The 18,933-nt window shown below is 40.9% G+C and overlaps 2 protein-coding genes across 9 annotated transcripts in view; one reads left to right on the top strand and one right to left on the bottom strand.

Annotated features, from left to right (window-relative positions):
• The window catches only part of ncor2 (nuclear receptor corepressor 2), a 93,689-nt gene extending 85,718 nt beyond the window's left edge, over positions 1-7,971 (top strand). For all 7 annotated transcript variants that reach the window (XM_078952702.1, XM_023958649.2, XM_078952701.1 and 4 more), the window contains exons 39-46: positions 320-438; positions 590-768; positions 908-1,042; positions 3,154-3,296; positions 3,381-3,434; positions 3,635-3,805; positions 4,139-4,318; positions 5,357-7,971. In XM_078952702.1, coding sequence (XP_078808828.1) covers positions 320-438; positions 590-768; positions 908-1,042; positions 3,154-3,296; positions 3,381-3,434; positions 3,635-3,805; positions 4,139-4,318; positions 5,357-5,559 — 1,184 coding nt within the window. In that variant the 3' untranslated portion in view covers positions 5,560-7,971. The remainder of the gene's footprint in view (positions 1-319; positions 439-589; positions 769-907; positions 1,043-3,153; positions 3,297-3,380; positions 3,435-3,634; positions 3,806-4,138; positions 4,319-5,356) is intronic.
• A 2,128-nt stretch (positions 7,972-10,099) lies between these two features.
• Positions 10,100-16,856, bottom strand: rflna (refilin A). 2 transcript variants are annotated; one of them, XM_011479438.4, is made up of 4 exons: positions 16,582-16,856; positions 16,123-16,464; positions 12,922-13,031; positions 10,100-12,240 (listed from the first exon to the last, which is right to left on the bottom strand). In XM_011479438.4, exons 2-4 carry the CDS (start codon positions 16,351-16,353, stop codon positions 11,907-11,909), a joined length of 675 nt encoding a protein of 224 aa, XP_011477740.1. In that variant the 5' UTR covers positions 16,354-16,464; positions 16,582-16,856; the 3' UTR covers positions 10,100-11,906. The 2 variants fall into 2 exon arrangements, with proteins under 2 accessions (XP_011477740.1, XP_004072584.1); XM_004072536.5 differs by having other exon boundaries at positions 16,135-16,464.
• Positions 16,857-18,933: the final 2,077 nt, after the last annotated feature.

Raw genomic sequence — 18,933 nt, 5'->3', positions numbered from 1 at the left:
TAATCATAAAAAGTTGTTTTTTTCTCTAAATTCTTTTTAAAATTATTGATGTATAAATGACCAGTTTTAGTTTTTTTTCCAAGTTACAAGATCTGCTTAGTAATTCCATAATATATGCAAAGAATCTACAGAATTGAATGATCAGATCCAAGCGGGCCGCTAGCTCTCTGAATTGTATGCTGTAACTTTTCCCTTTGCAGAAAATAATGCAAAAATTAATCGAAATTTCAACATTGTTAAAAAACTGATTTCTGGAAATGTAAATGATTCATTTTTGTGCTAATACACATTTTTGTGTGTTCCTGGATATGACTTTCAGCTCCACCACACAGTCTGTACCGCCCCCCTTCTGATGAAAGCCTGTCTCCAGGGCAGCAGCCGCCGTCTCCTTGTGTCAAAGGCAGCCAAAGGGTGGTCACTCTGGCACAGCACATCAGTGTGAGTCCAGTGTCCACCAATATGTCCACATTGGAGTTCTTGGGATAAAGTTGTTGTTTCTTTAATCACAAACTGTTGTAATCCTGGACTGTAATCTGGATGTTTAAGCACTTTGGGTTTGGTATTGTCTGACAAGTCTTTATGCAAACAGGAGGTGATAACAAAAGACTACACGAGGCAGAGCCAGCAGCAGCAGCAAAGCTACCATGGTCCTCCTGTCCTAGACCTCACCCGTCCACTCAGTGCCTCTCAGCCCCCACCTACATCACAAGAGTCAGCTCAAGGGTCCCGCTGTCCAGAGGACATTGGTGGAGAATGTAATAGAGACAGGTAGGGACCTCGGGGTTCTTTTACTTTCCTAAAATGTAAGTGTTCCACAGAGGAACCCGGTAAAGTGTCCCCTCAAGATCAGCCTAAAAAAGTGACTTGTGAAAGACCAGATAAACAGATGTCTCCATTTTCTCCCCAGATCTCCACCTCAGGCCAAATCTTCACCCGTTAGTGCTTTGAATGACGGCATTGAACCGGTGTCGCCTCCTGGAAACAGCTCTGAACCCGAAGCCCAGGGAGGGGCGGCCTACCCCACTGAACAGGGAGAGCAAGGGTGAGTGTGTTCAAGTCCATCATCCCACGCACACACACGGCAGAGAATCTTTGAAGAGTCTTCAAGTCTATGGTATATAGACTATAGTATATAGTATATTCTTCATTATCTCTTTAACAGGATGACGAGATAATGGATATTCAGGAGATCAGGTGAAATCGGTTTAAAAAAGAAAAGCAGGGCCGGCTGTTTTCGGCTTCCGTAGAATAGAACTACATCCGATATTTAGCTCTGTAATGTTTGTGGATAAAGTCAGTAGGAAGAACAGACTGGCGAAATGGTGAAGAGTACATACACAAAACAGATCATGTCTATGACACGCACAATTTGTGGCTTTTCAACTTTTAATTGCAGCTCATCTGATAGTTTTCATGAGCAGATGAGGTTAGTTTGGAGTTCTTTGCTTTTGTAGTTACCTGATTCTTGAGAGCTGGGACAAAACTTATACTACATAAAAAAGTCTTAATGAATAAAAAATGCTAAATTTAAAATTGACCATTTTACCATGTTAGATCTAAAGAAATAGTGAATACTGGTGTTATGTTTTAGCCTAGATAATTACTTTTTTTAAAGATATGTTTGCTTAAATGTATGACTAGCGATTAGGTGCCCTTTGTTATTTTCTTTATTTTATTTCTCATGTCCTCGGCTTTAGGTAACAATAGTCACCAACATTGGAAAACATTAAGTCTTCATAATATATATCAAATTAAATATGGGGGTTAAAAGTGTAAAAAAAAAAATAATGAATAAAAAAATAAATTGAACAGTAAATAGAACAACTTTAGTCTTTCTGAAGGTCTTTTGTCTCAACTCTCAAGAATCAATGAGTTCTTAAAATCATTAGAACGAAAATCACGAGAAAAACAATTAGAACAAAGATCACTTTTTTTGTTTTTGTTTTTTTAAATGCAGTACTGTTCCATACGTTACTGTAGTTCCCTCCATACCAACAGAAATAGCTGTTGATACGGCGGCTGCAATTTTAAAGGCAAGGCAGACAAACTTGGATGGATCAAAGTTTGTCTGATACATCCACTCTGATTTAGTGGCACGGACTATACAACAGTCTGAAGAATAGAAATGGAAAACCATTGCTAAAAAAGTGGTCGAACCCTGTTTATGGGGTTGACATCTGGAAACAGGCTAGGCCACTCCAGGACATCGAATTTCTTCTTACGAAGCCACTACTTTGTTACCCGAGCAGTATGTTTGGGATCGTTGACTTGTTGAAAAAGCCAGCCACGTCTCATCTTCCTCCTTCCCTTGCTGATGGAAGGAGCTTCTCACTCAGAATCTGATGAAACATGGTCCCATTCATTCTTTTCCTTTACAGTGATTAGTCATCCTGGTCCCTCTGCTGAAAAACAGCCCAAAAGCATGATGTTTCCACTCCCATGCTTTGCAGTAGGTGTGGTGTTCTTTGGATACAACTGAGCTTTCTTTCTCCTCCAAACAGGACAAGTATAGTTCTTACCAAAAACTTATATTTTGGTTTCATTTGATCATAGGACATTCTCCCAATCCTGTCCTGGATCTTCTAAATGCTCCTTACCAAACCCTAGTCAGGCCTGCTACAGCCATAGTGCGTTACTGATGGTAGTCTTTGTTACTACTTTGGTCCCAGCTCTCTGCAAATCATTCACTAGGTACCCCGTGTGGTTCTGGGATTTTTGCTGCCCTTTCTTGTGATCATTTTGACCCCATTGGGTGAGATCAAGCTGCAGGTCAACAATGTTGTTTCTGGTGTCCTTAGACAGCTCTTTGGTCTTGGCCATAGGTTGAGTTTGTAGTCAGTTTGAGGTTGTGGACAGGTGTTTTATATAGATAACCAGTTCAAACGGGTGCCATTACTACAGGTAACGAGTGGAGGACAGAGGATCCTCTTACAGAATAAGTTACAGGTCTGTGAGATCCGGAAATCTTGCTTGTTTGTGGGTGACCAAATACTTATTTTCCACCAGAATTTGTAAATAAATTCCATAAAAATCAAATGTGATTTTCTGGATTTTTTCCCCTCATAGTTAAGGTATACCAATGATGACCATTACATGCCTTTCTCATCTTTTTGCACAATTGGTGGCTGACTTGTGCTGCTATCACTTCTCTAGACTTGGCTCTCGCTCTCCCCCGAACACCTCCCAGCCTCCAGCTTTCTTCAGCAAGTTGACTGAAAGCACCTCAGCTATTGTGAAGTCTAAGAAGCAGGAGATGATCAAGAAGATGACGGTGGTTGGCAGCGAAAGTGATTTCAGTAAGTCTGATCTCTCAGGAAGGAGGAGTTGGTTAAACCATGTTGAGGAAAACCTGACTTGTGCTTTTCCAATCACAATTTCAGATGCTGGTCAGCCGGGAACAGAAATATTCAATATGCCGGCTTCCACAACTGCAGGTAATCTCTCAAACATTTAACCAGAAGTATGAAGTTGATCACACTGTTATGTTTTTCCAAGCCGTCTGTGGCTTAATGACAAAAATCAAAGTTACCAGTGTTGTCGATGTGCAGCTTAGTTCTGTGCTGACTTTGTGGCCATTTAGATATAAACGACTGATGTAACTTAGAAAGTGTTCATTTTCTATTAAACACTACAGGACCTGTGACTGTGCGCAATCATCCAGCTCCAGAGGCTCCTGGAAACTCCATAGGCCTTGAAGCAATCATTAGAAAAGCCTTAATGGGCAAATATGATGATGCATCTGAGGAGCGCTCTTCATCCAGTGCTGCTAACCCAGACGGGCGAGCTGAGGATCTGTTTTCTCAAGGTACTGCCTCAACAAACATCTGAATCTTTTTCTCAATACATGAATTCTTCACAATCTGCTGTACTTAATTGTTTTGACAAAATCTGCAGTTGCCCTCAACATCTTAACGCTTTAGCTCCAGTACTGAGATTCTTTCGACTACCATTAACACAATTCACATAATTCCAGCGGGTTCTGAAATGGCGAAAAGCAACTTTATGGCGATATGCAACACTTGACGGCAGTAATGTTGAGTAGTGGGAGGTCAAAGAGCGTGTGTGGCGTTTTTTGGTGTTAAAGGGTTAACCAGAGTAAACAGTACTTAACATGTGACTACTGTCTTGTTTTCTGTAGGTGGGTCAAAGCCCTCAAAGGGCAGCGGACGCTCCAGCGGGCGCAAGGCCAAGTCCCCGGGACCAGGTCTGTCTGGGAGTGAGAGGCCTTCGTCTGTGTCTTCAGTTCACTCAGAGGGAGATTACAACAGGAGAACTCCGCTCACCAACCGTGTCTTGGATGACCGCCCTTTGTCTGCAGGTACTTGTCCTTTCTTAAAACCAATGCATACCCATTTGTCGGGGTATAAATCGCGGTCTTTTGCATTGTTTGGTGCTAATTGTATGCGTTTTTATTTTATTTTATAAATGGTAACAACCACTAGAGGGCACTGTAGTTGTGCATCAGTATTTGCTACTGACAGCAAAGCAAAAGAAGAAGAGTTGCTCAGTTTTACGGCAGGCTTGTTGGAACACGAATGTTCCAGAATTCAATAGATTTAGTGATTTGAAGTGATATAAAGGCCGAATCTGAATTCTTCCCCTACAGCTTCTCCCTACCCCTACATTTAGCGCTCCAAATGGAGAGTTATAGAAAAGTAGTGTATTCTAATTCGGACGTCACTTCCACTCGATGATGTCAGCTAGCAGCTAGCACTTGGAAAATGCATAACATCTGTTTTATCATATAAAAAACTCATGCAAACATGTACAACATACATGTAAACTTCTGTGCTTCGGAGCACACCCACGAGAAGAAATGTGTTACTCCTCCAAGGCACAGCACACCGCGGATTACCCTCGCGGTGCAGGGCTCTGTATCTGTATCCCTCCGCCGCAAGGGTTTCCCATTTAACAGAACTATTTGACACTCCATCCCTCCAAATGGCCCTACAATTGCAAGGATAGGGAGAAGCAGATTCAGCCGAAGAGTTTAGTTGACTTGTTAGCATGTTCTTTTTGGTTATCTAAATAAATGTTCATATGTTGCGCTCATATACTAGATTCCTCCTGTGTGTCATGAAGCTAAATAAGCATCCATTTGTTTCAGTAGTGAAGTGTGTATATACTCAATTATTGTTTGCTATTCCATTATTATGACTTCCCTTTCAAGATGAAATGTCAGTTCTTTATACGGTATTTTGGTTAACAAGTTTTTACCAAAAGTACGACTTAAATATGACTTTTTTTTTTTGGCTACTTCAACTTGTACTCTAGGCTGACTTATGGCCTAAAAATTAAAGTACCTGTGTGAGAGGCACAATAGAAGAATGACTCTGGGACTCTTTATTTTTTACAGGTTCAACTCCGACCCCCTTTCCATGTAACCCTCTGATAATGGGGTTCCCCAGTGGCACAGTGTCAGCTCATCCTTCTGGTCAACAAGGCAACCAGGGCCCCGGGGCAGGACCTGGACCTGGACCTGGACAGGGTCGGTCCTGGGAAGAGGAGCCCAAGCCTCTGCTCGTATCTCAGTACGACCCTTTGTCTGACAGCGAGTGACCTTAAACACGCTGAAAAGCTGGCGTGCTGCCTCAGCTGAACACGCACTCATACCGCCTTGCTGTCTGCAGCGCAGGAAGTGAAGGAAGTGGAACTCCTCTTCTATGTGTGTGTGTGTGAGAGCGCCTAATGGTTATGCATTCACTCCAAAACTACTCTAAAGGAAAAATCACTTAAACTATTTTTAATCCTCACTGGCCTTATCTATACGGACACATTGGGCTGTACCATGCAGGTTTACTTGTCTGATGGGAGTCTGACAGTGTGGCAGTCCACATAGCAGCAACCTGTGGTTTTCTTCACGATGAACTTCAGCCGCTGCAGGCTAACATGTGAAGACGCAGGAGGAGAACCAACACTTTTCCTTTTTTTAAAAATTGTTTTTTATTTGTTTCTGCTCTTTCTTTCTCCTTAAACTGTCAGTCCAGTCCTGTTTTTGTGAGCTGAGACCTTTAGTGCATTTTGATGGTAAACTTTTGATGGTGTCATTAGATGTCTCTTATCTGCAATGATATATAGTTTTTTTGTTTTTTTGTTTTGTTTTTTGGGGGGTGGGGGCAGAGATCCTCGGTTGTTGGTTTACAGGGTAACATTGCTGTTTGTTTCTGATGTCGCATGTTCTGGCGTGGACCCTGGGGGAGGAGCTCGGCAGACTTCAGGAATCTGTGGGTCTGGGATGAATTGCCACATGGATGGCACTGAGACAAGTGACACTTTCTCACTGTTTTTATATTAACCATGTCTGTGTTTGTTGAAAATGTTTTGATTTTTTAATATGAAGCACTTAGCTGTCGATCATGTTCACGACTGCAGTTCAAGCATTTGTCTGTGGAGAGCAGCACAGGAACCCACTCCAGAGGTCTCCTTCAACACCCGTTTGTCCATTTCGGTTTCAGCTGCCAATCTTATTTAGTGCACCCATGCTCAAAGCGACAATCAAGATGATGACTTTTGACAGCATTGCAGACCAACAATTAAAGCTGCCGAAAGGCAAACTGCATTTCGATCCTGTTTCCAGTAGAAATGTGATAAAAGCCATCAGATCTGATGGCCTAAGCCGCTCTGTAACAGCAGGTGTCCACACCTGGTGTCCACACCTGGTGTCCACACCTGGTGTCCACACCTGGTGTCCACACCTGGTGTCCACACCTGGTGTCCACACCTGGTGTCCACACCTGGTGTCCACACCTGGTGTCCACACCTGACTTACTATAGTAAATAGTTAAGAGATAGTTTTAGTGTTAAGTGCCATTTATTTTAAGAAAGTACTCAAGTTTTAAAAGTTACGCACAAGTTTTTGCCCCCTCTCCCTCCCTCCTCCTACTTGAGTTGAGACTAAACTTGCAGGGTAAACGCAACAGCAAAGCAAGCGTCCCGTTTTTATCTTGGCACGACGCTGTCACTGCCTCGGCTTTGAACGCTTTCATTCTCAACAAGACAGAACAGCTTCGTCGCTTTTGGACTTGTGATGTACTTTTTTTCATTGCGCTCCTTTTGCATGATCGGGCTGGAGGAAGCTGAGCTTGAGGCCCGCTGCCACCTCCGCTGGTGTGAAATAAGTTTCTCACACCAGTTTGCAAGATCGCAAAGGCTACACTTTTTTTAAACGGATGTTTCGAGGAGAGATTTTGTGTTTCTGAAGAGTTGACCACAGACTGTCCCTTTTTTTTTGTGTTTGTCATAGCTGATCCTCACAACACAGACATGATTGTTATAGGACTACCTCCTCTCTTTCCTTCATCTTTTGTGTCAAGGGTTAAGCAAGCCTCTGCTGCAGACGACTCATCTCAGCAACATTTTTGTTTTTTCATATATTTTCTTTTTTTACGACTAATGGAGAATTTGTAATTTCACCGTTCAAGGCTGAAATAATGCAGAGCTTTGGACTTTGCTCATTCTATATGCGTCTTTTGTTTTTCCACTGATAAAATGTAAGAATGTTATGCTAAACAGACTAAGCCATAACCAGCTGTTCCCATAACCGATAACTAACATGTTTTTAAAAATACACTGAATTTTTAATGCGCGTCCATTTTTTAAAAATAGTTTGCTCGATGCACATCTCTCATCTTAAACAAATCATCCTAACTTAACTAGAAGTGACTGCAGATGTCTTTGCTGGAGTGTCCAAATGCAGGTGGGGTGGGGAGGGACATTAACATTGTCAAACCTTTTTTTTTTTATTATTATTATAACCCACTGTATAATAGCAAGAATTGTATATACAACCGAAGAGATGTAAATATTTATGTGGCTTGCTGCAAGGTTGGTATTACAAAAAGAAAATATTCACATGGTTAAATTCTACATGCCCACCAGCAAGCTTTGTGGATAGCAGTGTAAAAATGAAAAACAAATTTAAAAAAAAAAAACACTGCCTTAATGTTTAAATAAAAGCTTATTGCCATTCAAGGCTTCAGCGTGTCATTACGCTTTCACCAATAACACTCACATTTTTAGGTTGAGGGAGGTTGCAGATAAAAATAACAACCAGACCCCAAACATGGTAACACTGATACTTATAATTAAATTGTCCAATTAGGAAGCAGCACTGACTGAGAATTAATTTCTCATGTTTTTGGGCAAGGGGAATAGACAACAGGTTGAAATATTAGGCGATCGGCAAAACAATTTCAATTAAAGAGTGATTCTGCAAGTGGTGACTACAGACAACTTCTCCGTCCTTTTGCTTCCTGACTTATGTTTTAGGGACTTTTGCGGTACCGTGAGACGGCGTCTACAACCCACACAAGTGCCTTTGGTTAGCACAACTCTTCTAGGATAGCACATCAATGTGAGCGGTGGCGTGAAGGTTAGCTGTGTCAGTCGGTGTGGTGTCCGAAATCATGGAGGCGCTACCAGGAGACGGGTCAGTACATCAGGAGATGTGCCCAAACTGTTAGAAACAGACTCCATAAGGGTGGGATAAGGGCCCGACGATGTGCCCAAACTGTTAGAAACAGACTCCATAAGGGTGGGATAAGGGCCCGACGTTCCAGGTGGGAGTTATGCCTATAGCTCAACACTGGAAGACAAAGTTTGGCATTTGCTGGAGCAGTGACCCGAGGACCAGGGTTGGGGAAACGCTGAGCTAGAAAACACGAAGATTGGCAAATTTGCTACTGGCGCCCTGTGGTCTTCACAGTTGAAAGCAGGTTCACACTGAGCATGTGACGGAGTCTGGAGATGCCTGGAGAACGTTCTACTGCCTGCAACGTTGGCCAACATGACCGGTTACTGACCACTGCCATTTATTGGTATTTCTTTGGAGGGTCCCACAGTTCTCCATGTACTCACCTGAGGTAGCCTGACTGCCATGAGGTAACGGGATGAGATTCTCAGACCCCATGTAAGACCATACACTGGTGTAATTGACCCTGGGTTCAAGACAATGCTACATCTTACGTAGCTTTCTGCTGTATGAAGGTATAGATGTAATGGACCGACCATAATAGACTTAAGCACATCTTGGACATGTTTGGTCCATCCACCAACAGCAGGTTGCCCCACAGATATTCCAGCGGATGCTTTGGTCCAGGAATACCCGGGCATTGCAGGGAAGTCATACGGGCGTGTGTGTGTGTGGCCTGGTCAAATTCCTCAATTTGACTTCTTACATGACATCAAAGTTGGATCTGTTGTGCAGTTTCCCAAAATAATGTCTTTGCATTATTTTTATATTTATATAAAAGGGCTCATTTAAATTAAATGGCCAAAACCTTTTTTTTTTTTTTTTACAAAACAGATAAGCCTTTCCAGCAATTAAAAAAGTTGCATCTGTTTTAATATTTCATAAACTTTATTCATTTTTCTTCAAATGCTATTGAATATATGTTGACCTATATTTGACCTGCCTTTTGCTCTATTTTGGAAAACTTTCCCATGCATACTTTATGATCAAAACCCATGAATGACGTCACAAATCATCTATTTCATCTTTCTTTAGAGAAAACAAGTCGTTTCCAGTAGAGGGCACTACAGGGGTATCTTTTATTGAAATATGCACTTTTTTCAGAAGATTTAAAACTTTATTAAAAAAAAAATTCAGTTTGAGGTTGCTTTAAACATCCATAATTCAGAAAACCTTTTGTGTGAGCTCCTACAGGATGATTTATTTATTAAACATTTAACACAAGACACATCAGTAATTTAAGTAAACCAAACAATCAAGAAAATGTCTCCGATATTTAATTCCTACACAACTGGAGGACTGAATGCCATGCCTGATTTTGGCCCCTCCACAAGGTGGCGCTTGAATCTTAAAAATCTCGAATGCCAGATTGAATGATGTAAGAAAAGACTCTCTGGGGCACCGACCCACAATCCTGCAGCAGCACCTGCAAGAGCTGCTGTTATTTTCGTTGCAGTCTGATATCTAACGCCTGAGCACACGAGGCAACCAGCACCTCGATTTACAGTCTGTGCTGCAGTCTGCATGAAGGCAAAGACCTCAGCTGTGGAAACTGAAAGACACTTAACTTCTTTTAAGGCTCAATTTATTTCATTTAAGATGTCAAATGCTTACAAAACAGACGAGGCATTTGTGGACCATCTTTCCTTTTATTCATTAAGGTTATATATATCTTCTTTAAATATTTTTTTCAGTTAGAACAGGAACGATTGACGTACAAAAATATAAAGAGAATTATGAAGTGCCTTGATGCCACATATACAATAGGAACATATTTTACAGCCACAAAATCAAGTTTTGGGAAAACAAAAGTATCACACATCGAAACGCCAAAATACTAAACTGTCAACTTTCTCATCGCTCTCCAACGTTTCACATGCTCTCAACACTTTGCCCCTGAATCCTCACCACTGGAAACCATTTCCTCAGCTTTTATATACGTTTCCCTTTTATTCCGTAGGCAGATCCTCTTTTGTGTGTTTTTTTCCCCCCTCAAATACTGTGCCCCTTTTCACAAGCAAGGAGCTGAACCTCCTCCGCATCAACCCCCCCCTCCTGTCCTGACTCTGCACCAACTCAGATGCAACTTCAACTTAAAAAACAAACAAAACAAAAATAGAAAAGATCAGGAATAAACATTTGCAACAAAATAAAAGATTCAAATGAAAAATTGAGGTAAAGTCAGGAGTTTCAATATTCAGCAGTCTAAATATACTTTGTAGATACATATGACAAACACATTTAAAAAAGGAAAAAATGGCTTCTAACTTATTCATTTTTTTAAACATGGGCTATAGATCAAACATAACTCAAATTTGTTCTTAATTTAAAACATAACATCCTACGCGTTAACCTGAAACAGATTTGTTGATGGCGTCAAACGCAGTTTATCATCAGAATTCATGTAAAAGAAAAACGATTTTGTCCGCTCAGGCTCCCTCAATAAAGGTTAATGGTGGATATTTATCAAGCATTGGATCAACATTGAATTGAGTACATTAAGTCACTTAATGCAAAGAAATTGCAGATGGATTCAGAGAAGCACATAAATGATCCCACTCTTCATTTTATATCTGCATTTTTACCAGGAAATGGTCAATTGCACTTCTGTTTTACAGTTGTTTCATTAGTGAAACATCAATGCTTGATTTTAAAGCAGGTTAAAAAGTTAACTCTAAATATCACCAGCTAAAACTTTACCAACTTTGCTACTTTTTAGAAAACCTTTGTTCTTCTTAATGAATACAGACAAGAGAGAAATAATAAAATATACATTGGTTTGTTTAAACATTTAGTCTTTGATTTGTAACTCGCCATTCCTCCTTAAAAACTCCTGCTGTTAGGCTAACATCTAATATAGTTGCATGTAATGTTCCACGCTTTTCAAAGGCATTTTTAGGTGCTTTATTAGTCTCAAGTTCTTAAGCTTTCTGTCTCAGTGTGTGGGATAGTAGGAAATAAACTGTTCATTTAACTTTGGTCCAATTTGTCAGAGGCAATATAGAAATTCCTCACTGCAATGCCAAGTACTCTGAGAGAACCGGGACATAAAAATATAATATAAAAAAGGTGCAAGAAAGCCATAATTAGAAAGCTTTGCATTGTTGTGATAAGGTTTGGCTTAAATCCAAGACACTCTTCCCTATATGCACAGATATTTGTGATCTGATGGTTATAATCCAACCTGGAGAAAAGCTGAGGCGCTTTCAGCTTATCAGATCTCACATTAAATAAGACATGAAACCTCCGTCGTGCAGCTCAAAAGTCTGCAGCAGCAGGAAGAACAAAAACTCAGGGAAAATGTCTGAGTTTCAGAGTTGGGGCTCCAGGTACTTCCCTTTCAGTGTGGGCCTTTCCAAGTTCCCAGGAAGAAAAACAACAACAGTTGGAACAAAGACTAAAACCAGGAGGATCAGCTCCTTCTCGTGTTTAGGCCCTACAGGTCCTCTGTGTAGATGATGCAGGGACTTGTGTCCTCGCTGGACTGCAGCTGTACGGTGGAGACGAACCAGCGGCGGGAGCCTTTGGCTTTATAATTGAGCGTGGTGCGGTAAGTGTTCTTGGCGTGTTTTGGGTAGATAATGGTGGTGCTTTGGTAGCTGACGGGCCTCTGCCGGGGCTCCAAGTAGACTTGACTCTTGTAGCTCCTCCAGGTGCAGTTCCCCACTGCCACCACCGTCTCACTGTAGGAGGTGGGCGTAGGAACAGGGCTGCAGAAGACCTGATCCCTGTAATGTTTGTCAGAGTCGTACTTCACCTCTGAATTGCACCTGCAAAGGAAACGATTCCTAATTAACCCTGTAAAGACCACTGCATCAAAGAACTGACAGAAAATAGACATTTTCTGGAATTAAGATGCTTTTTAAAACCCTTTAATAAAAATTTCGCAAAATTGTTTTAGTGAGATATTGATTGTATCAGCAATGATCCATTGAGTGACTTGGTAAGTTTTGGCTCACAAAAATGTTAGTTTAAAATATTGACATTAGTGTTTAGGAAAAAAAACACCTTATGTAATAACAATTTTAAAATGGTGTAACTGTGTTAAGATATGTTGCATTATTTCAACAAAACAAGTAGTCATTTTAAAAAATAAATACCAATGGCTGAGTTATTCTCAACATAAAGATTTTGAAAAGTAGATAAACTTTTACTGCCAAGTTTTTGTTTAGTTTTTTAAGAAGCAGCCATTTTGAAATGAGCAGAAAAAGCCCTTCTACTCCCCCTAGTGGAATGATGATGAACAGCTGGGCAGAAAACATGGAGCAAGTTATCTACAATGGGTTTTTAAGTAAAGTTTGGATCATACTAATGAGATAGAGTTCTCAGAAATGTGTGAATTAAATATGATAAGTTATATAAGGTTAACCATCTGTACCTGATGACAAAGGTGGCTTTGTCGCTAAGACATCAACAAATGCCTGAAAAATGTTTATGTTCGGATCACTTACTTGATTTCTTGCTCCGATTTGGGATTGACTTCAATGCTCTCTCCGTAGAACACCGGCTGCATGCGAGTCCTTAGGTCTGTTCCTGTTGAGTTCAGCAGCAGGTAGGGCAGCTGCACACAAGAAACAAGGCCTTCTGAGCTGCTCTCGATTCACCTTTTCAAGGAATGCCAGCATTGTTGAGGGAGTTTCGGCAGACCCAGCGCACATACTACAAAAACAAACAAAAAAACTCCCAGTCCCACATTCCCTGCTGTGAATCACTAGTCAATTATCTCTGATGAGAATCCACCTCATGGACAGCAGAGCTGTGACTCTGACAGCAGTTAACTGTGGCAACATTTCTGTTTGGATTCAAATATTACACTGAGAAGGCCCTGCCAAGGGAGTTGTTGGTGGAAAATGTTTTTCTCACTCAGTAGACGTGTGAGCCAGACGGCCGCCTGTGTGTGCAGAGGGAACACTTGATTGTGAAAAAAGTGGAAAGAAAAACCCAGCTGATTGAAGGTGACACTGTCTGAAAATGCTAACGAGGTGACAGTGAAGTGGTGGAGCTCTGCAGGAAAGGTCGGAGGTGAAGCTCAGAACAACATCCCGCTGCTGGTGTATAGAGGCCCTCGCTCTAGATTTGAAGTTTAAAGTTCAAATCACTTACATTCAAGCTTCTCATGATGTTTGTGGCTTCTGTTGAAGCAAACAAAAAGGACCTTCAGATTCCCTCTCTGCTCTGTTTTCTGTTTTAAAAAAAAACACGTTTTAAACTGCAGAGTTTCACACCTCAAAGAGTTTGGGTTGAATTGCGTGTTTCAAGTATATTTAAACGATTTAGTAGAGATCTCACATTTGGCTGTGTTTTTCCTGCAGGTGTGTTTGTGAACCACAACCACGACCCTGGCACCTCTCACATTGCACAGGGGGGAGGCTGTCACATGCTGTCACCCTCTGCACATGCCACCAGAGGAGCCGAGCAAGAGCAGGCCAAGGGCGCAGTGTGAAGCTCATCTTACTGCATCCTCACAGCTGCTGCGTTTTGCTTCAGTTAAAGCTGAGTAAACTATATCTGCAAGCCGTTCGATTCCTGTCCCAGGGTTCCTCATGGTCTGAACACACTGTACCACTGTGTGATTATTTGCCCTCGTTGCTCCAGAGCATTCTGCACATTTCTCCATGCAGGACTCTGGCAGCATCTGTAAAGCAAACACTTGTGAATGGAGGGTGAGTTACCTCCATGCAGCCAATCTACCAACAAGCACATAAAGCATAAGCCTGCCTGGAAGCACAGTTTGGCCCAGAAGAAATGTTCTCCAGCTGAGCAACAAAGCAGGACTACTGAGGGAAAAATGAGCACAGCTTTCCCGCTGCTGGCTGTTTGTGATGGCAAACCCCTCACACTTTGCATTCTTTGATGTGCATGGATGAGCATCTGTATCATTTCATGAAACACGGCTTGAAAGATAGTGCTCTGACTGATCCACTATCACTTAATCAGTTTCTTTGAGCTGTTTATTCTCTATTTTGTAGATCTTGTAACTTTCTTCATAATGCATTTAGAAAGAATTGGCTTTTCCTGCATACATTTAAATCCCCTTTGACAGCAGTTTGTTGAATTGCAAAATATTGAAGATGCATGCAATCATTTCCAACGGCTTCAGTCACCCGTAAGCCTTGTGCTATCCTAGCCACTTTAACATTGGGAGTTGGGTCATCTAGACCCACTAGACAGTGTGCTGAACCTTTTTTCTTCAATGATTTGTGATCTTCACTGGTGTCCATGGATCACATGAAATCTTTCCACCTTTATCCACCTTTGTCTTGGTAGGGAGAACATGTCAATGTAAGGGTGGGGCTATCTAAGATAGCACAAGGGTTACACAGAGCGTGAGTTTTTCTTTCTTTATTTTTCTTTTTTTTTACAAAAACAAACCCAAAAGCCAGCTTATTTAGAATTCCTGGGAGCAAAAAACCAGACAGTTTCACTAATTGCAGCCGCACCATGCACCCCTGCATTGTTGAAGCCTCCTTCTGACAACTTAAAGTCAATCTGAACTTGCAGAACCGTGATCTTAAAGTCCTGAAAACTGGGAAATGACTTTCACTTCAACCAACCCTGTCTGGTGCAGCAAACAAGTCACCGCAGGTTGAAACACTCAAAACTTCTTTGACCTTTAAGAGACCAAAACGTGTACCACATTGCCAATGAAGCCTTTGTTAGAGTGGAAAATGGTCAAAGTACATTGCCTGTAGATACATGTGGATAGTGCGTTTGATGGAAACACAGCACTTTGGTTAAAATGTTAATTTTGTGAAGATTAGGGAAGCTGCAGTGATAACCAGAGGGTAAACAACTGGCATGTTTCTGGTTTGGATGATATCTGACTTAGACTGGCTCTGTTGCAGCAGAGACGATGGACCGTCATTGGTGAAGGCGCGCCTGTGCACACTTTCAGCTTCGAGCCTCCTGATGTTCACTCACCATGCATGTGGAGGTAGAAGTCTGACAGCAGAAAACAGAAGTACAACTTCTTATCAGTCAGAGATTGGTGAGATTTTTTTAAGAAATTTTAAGAATTTTTGAAGAAGCATCATGCCAAACAGGTTGGGTAGGTTCTACCTGGAACCAGTTATCATTTTAAACTGGTTTAAAACAAGCAGTTTCTGAGCGCCTACTATTGAGATTAAATGTGTAGGATTATCATTTCAGCCCACATGACAGGGTTGATGGGCCTCATGCCTCCTTGTCACAGAACATTACCATTCTCTGTCAATTGAGCTGTCCAAGGAGGAAACAAAGTGATTATTCTCACATTAAACTGCCAAAAGTCCACAAAACTCCTAGATCAAAGAGGAGACTGCAGCCCAGACATGACAGGACCTTCAAAATATCTGACCTTCGGGGGCACCTGTGTGGTACGGTCACACCTGATGCCCAGCAGTGAAAACACCAAACAGGTTTGTGCAGCAGTTTAATGAGAGCCAGTGACATCCTCAGCCTGAAAGCAGGATCACAATTATGCCACTGAGGAATCTCATTCTGGGACAGGGGAAAGAAAGCTTCCAGATGTTCTAGACTGACCAAAAAAAATGCTCCCAGCAAGTTTCCAGTTTTTACTTTACTGTTCAATAACAACCTGATCTGCGCGCGTCAATGAATCTAAAATGATTCCAATCCAGACTTTAAGACAGTAAAATGCAGTGAACACAGACCTGTTCTCTTACCAGTTTGCCTTCTCGGCGTTCCTTTTTGTAAAATCCATGGTGGCTTTCCACGGGCGTCGTGCAGCTGCCGGAGCGCGACTCCAGCAGAGTCGCAGAGAGGGAGCAGAAGGGCGGGCTGGGACTTGGGGGCAACCCTGAATCCGGACTGTCGAGCAGCCCCTCTCGATTCTTTCCTTTTAGACTATCATCCATCGCTTGTAAGTGCAAATGCCCCACCATTTCTGGGAGGAATTAGATGAGGGGGAAAACTAATAACAAAAATCACACTTTCCCCTCCGTGTTGTGCTCCAAGTTGCTTGAAAAGACACAATTTTGACTTTTTGTCGACTTCTGGAAGTACACAAAGGAACAGAAATAAAAAAAAAGTGTCGTTTCCTTGTGAACAGAACAGATCTCCATCCAGAGAGATGTTGGCTAATCTGTTTTTGTCTTCAAAATGTACTGTACCTGCGCGTCCTTTAATCATTAAAGATATTCCAATCGTGCGTCACGTTGATACACTTTTCTTTTCACACTCCAAAACCCGGGTTTAAGTGTTGTTTACTCTAAAAAAAACAACCAAAAACACAACAAAACACAAAGTGGCTGTTCGTGTGGTAGCGATCTGAATGAGAGCTCCTCTTCTTTGCGTCCCCGCGTATGACTGAGACGAGTCTGCGTGCGCTCTCCAGAAGAGAGCTCACTCCTGATGATCCTGCCAGGCTTTTTTTTTCGTTCTTTCTGTACCTGGATTGAGTCCAGCCCTCATGATCTGGATTACTTCCATGCGCCACCGGTAGGGGCGAACAGATCCCACATTTCCTGCTGAGCTGTGAAGTTTGGCACCCTGCGTTGAGACGCGCTTTGCTGCGCGGCTGATTCTGTAATTTAGAATTAAAAAGGAGTTATTGATTGTTTATGTCTTTTATTTGTTTTATTGGTTCTGTCAGGATGACAGGGACCAACAGGCGAGAATGGTTATTGAGATTTCTCCCTTTTAGATCCAATCCCCACATCACTGTTAAAAACATTTGATGACTTCTTTGAGTTTGAGCTCTTAAACATAGTAAATTCTTCTTTTCAGACAGGTGTCTTTCCTGCTGCCATTAAAACGGCAGTGGTGAAGCCTCTTCTGAAGAAGAGTAATTAAGGTCATCACAATTATTGACCAGTATTTAACTTAGCATTTTTACGTAAAATGATTGAAAAAAACTGTTTTAATCCAATTAAATGACTTTTTAAAAGTATCAGTCTGTGTTGTGATTTTAGGATTAACTACTGAACAGAAACGGCCCTTGTTAACATAGTAAATGATATTAAATGTAACCTGGACTGTCAGAAACTCTCAGTCCTGGTACTACTTGATACGAGAACAGCATTTGATACTGTAGATCACAGTATTTTACTCAGCAGTCTGAGAGGTTTGGGCATCTCTGGTACTGTACTAAAGGGGTTTTACTCCTATCTCACAGATCGAAGATGTTATGCAAGTATGGATACATGCTCACCAAAGGTCTTTGAAATCAATGTGGGGTCCCCCAGGGTTCAATTTTAGGCCCACTACTTTTTAATCTACATATGCTGCCACTTGGGGATGTAATCAGGAGGCATGGTGTTTGTTTTCATTTTTTTTTTAATGAACTTTATTATTCAACACAAATGGATCAAATATGTATGACAGGAACAATAGTCATAACAACAACAATGTCAGGGGATGGTACATGTATTACAAAAAGATTGCAGATGCTATGCAATGAAAATATTCAGAGACAGACAGTTTTCATAAATATGTATGGCCTTTTTGTTTAAACTATTAGAAATAGTATGTAAATAAGATTCTAATTCTTTAATTATTAAAGGAAAAAAAAGTTGTGATGAAGAAAACTTTGATTTATGAATATGAAATTTACCAAATATTATAATTAGATTAATTGCCAATTTTACGTTTGATCTTATATTTTTTTCGTGTAGGCCAAATATGATATGTTCAAATTTCATCTGATATTGTGAATCTAATTTATAATTTATAAAACGTGCACAATCTTTCCAAAGTTTTTTAGTAGTATTACAATTCCAAAATAGGTGACTGATTGTTTCTGGGTGTTCTTTACAAAAAGTACAGTTGGGGTCAATAGTCTTCATATATCTGATCATGTATTGATTAGTGGGATAGATTCTATGTAGGAGTTTGTAGGAGATGTCTCTCATCTTGTTATTAATTAATAATTTCTGATGCAGGGTCCAAACATTTTTCCAAGGCAAGTCAGGAATAAATTTTCTCCAATAAAAAACAGCAGAGGGAACAGAAATTACATTTTGCTGAAACAGGGCACGTATGATCTTGTTATTTTTTCGAGCACAGTTGAAACAAGATTTTCCAATAGTGGTGTCACTTACAGACATGAAGGGAATATTTGCATCAAGTACAGTATTTTTAAAGAGTTCACAGATTTCATTAGTGACAGCATCAAAAACAATGGCACACTCTTTAGGAGGAACAGCAAGGTTGTATTTAAGGTTAAATTCTTCATATCTAAGTAATAGACCTTTGTGGTTAAAGAGCTGACCCACCAGTAGGATATTATTGTCAAACCAATTATTGTAAAATAAAGATTTGTTCTTGTAAAGGATATATCTGTTATTCCAAATAAAAAACTTATGAGGGGAAAAATTGTGTTTATAGATAAGTGCCCATGAAAGAAGAGTTTGTCTGTGAAAAGCAGAGAGTTTCACTGGGATTTTGTCGATATTATAATGACAAAGCAGAAGAAAATGGAGACCACCTACTTTAGCAAACATGTGATGAGGGAAAATATTCCA

This window comes from Oryzias latipes, chromosome 9 (genome assembly GCF_053564925.1).
Source record: "Oryzias latipes strain Hd-rR chromosome 9, Olatipes_Hd-rR_3.1".
In the NCBI taxonomy this organism is placed as follows: domain Eukaryota; kingdom Metazoa; phylum Chordata; class Actinopteri; order Beloniformes; family Adrianichthyidae; genus Oryzias; species Oryzias latipes.
Note: the sequence above shows the minus strand (reverse complement) of the source record. Positions and strands in the feature narration are given on the sequence as shown.

Coding starts and splice junctions, on each gene's coding strand:
- rflna (XM_011479438.4), bottom strand. CDS start 16,353: ATGGTGGGGCATTTGCACTTACAAGCGATGGATGATAGTCTAAAAGGA. Junction 13,032..16,122: donor GCAAACTGGTAAGAGAACAG/GTCTGTGTTCAC, acceptor TCTTGTGTGCAG/CTGCCCTACCTGCTGCTGAA. Junction 12,241..12,921: donor AAATCGGAGCAAGAAATCAA/GTAAGTGATCCG, acceptor TTTCCTTTGCAG/GTGCAATTCAGAGGTGAAGT.